At 70.2% G+C, this 1542-nt stretch overlaps 1 protein-coding gene across 1 annotated transcript in view; it reads left to right on the top strand.

Moving 5' to 3' along the window:
• The window catches only part of PIEZO1 (piezo type mechanosensitive ion channel component 1 (Er blood group)), a 35373-nt gene that overhangs the window by 21100 nt on the left and 12731 nt on the right, over positions 1-1542 (top strand). The window contains exons 19-20 of the mRNA XM_040443425.1: positions 655-759; positions 1314-1467. Of these exons, the coding sequence (XP_040299359.1) occupies positions 655-759; positions 1314-1467 (259 nt within the window). The remainder of the gene's footprint in view (positions 1-654; positions 760-1313; positions 1468-1542) is intronic.

Raw genomic sequence — 1542 nt, 5'->3', positions numbered from 1 at the left:
GCCCCCCCCCCCCCCAGGCTTCTCCACCCTGAGGTCCTGCGGGCCCTTTGCAGTCCTGATGTCCGTCCCAATGCTGAACTAGGACCACACCCCATGTCGCCGGGGGCTGGCTTGTTTTGCTTGGCGAACGTGCTGGGTGTGGTGCTTCCTGGTCCTCTCTGCCCGCTGAGGACTGGCCGTGCCCTGCACGAGCCCATCTCCCCTCTGGCCCCTGGAAGGCAGCTGGTTTCTCACGTGGGGCTCTCTGGAGTAGCGGGGCCAGGAGCGTCGGGGTGCAGGGCTGTGTCTGGGCATAGTTCTCACTTCGCGGAATTGACCGCACAGTGTGGTTCCGGTGTTCGTTCCCGCCGGTGACACACGCAGGACCGCTGTCGTCGCTGAGTTTGTCCGGGCCGTTCTGATAGGTGTGTGTGGGAGCCTCGCTCTGGGCCCTCTGGGTCCGCCGCCCCTGCAGGCCCGTTACTCCCAGGCTGGGGTTCACTTCTTCCTCTGGGCCCGGGCCCGTCTGTGCCTGAGAAATGCATAGGTAGGAACGCGCTGGAATCTCGCTCCCGAGACTCCAAGAGACCGTGTGAACACGCGGGCAGGTGCAGGGATGAGGCCTGTGGGTGGGGACTGGACACCGGGGTCCTGACGTGCACCCTGCGCCCACAGACTACCCGTGGCGGTGGAGCCAGGCCATCCCCATGAACTCTGCGCTCATCAAGTGGCTGTACCTGCCCGACTTCTTCAGAACCCCCAACTCCACCAACCTCATCAGTGAGCGCCTGCGGCCGGGCCCCAGAGGGCGGGGAGGTTTTGCCGGGGGGACAGGCGGCGCTCAGGCGTAGGCCCGCCTCTGCCGGCGCGGGACACGGTGTCCGGGCCTCCGCGGCGGCCAGTCCCGTGGTTCCCCAGAGGGACCTGTCCCCACAGGGGCGCCCACTTCCCCAGGCCCGCCTCCGTGTGCACACGCAGCCACGCACACCTGCCTCTGCTCGCCGTGTGCGTGCAGGCGTGGGTGCGGGGGTGGAGGCAGGTGGGACACAGGTGGACGGAGGGACAGACGCGGGCGTGCCTCCTGACGCCTACGTGGTGTGTGGCTGGGTGCACATCGGCCACACTTCCTGACGTGCGTGAGGCACAGCTACACGCGGGCCCGTCCCCCGCTGCCCACGCTCGGCTGTGGCCCTCGGCCCGGTGCGGCCCCCGCAGGAGCACACTGGCGCTCCTCTGCGGCCTCGAGTACGGGACCGGTGCCGGGCGGGCCGCGCCCCGCACGGCTGGCGGCCCCCCGAGGCGCGGCGCAGCGGCCGACTCCCGTGTGCCCGCAGGTGACTTCCTTCTGCTGCTGTGCGCCTCCCAGCAGTGGCAGGTGTTCGCAGCCGAGCGCACGGAAGAGTGGCAGCACGTGGCCGGCACCAACACCGACCGCCTGGAGGTGCCGCAGGGCGAGCCCGACCCCGTGCCCAACTTCATTTACTGCAGGTGCGTCCCGGGCACGGCCGGCCCGCGGCCCGCTTGGGGCCGGGGCCGCACGGGCAGCGCGCCTGCAGGCCTGGC

The sequence above is a fragment of the Herpailurus yagouaroundi genome, unplaced genomic scaffold (genome assembly GCF_014898765.1).
Source record: "Herpailurus yagouaroundi ecotype Mexico unplaced genomic scaffold, PumYag 190, whole genome shotgun sequence".
Taxonomy (NCBI): Eukaryota; Metazoa; Chordata; class Mammalia; order Carnivora; family Felidae; genus Herpailurus; species Herpailurus yagouaroundi.
This window is presented reverse-complemented; position numbering and strand designations above follow the sequence as displayed.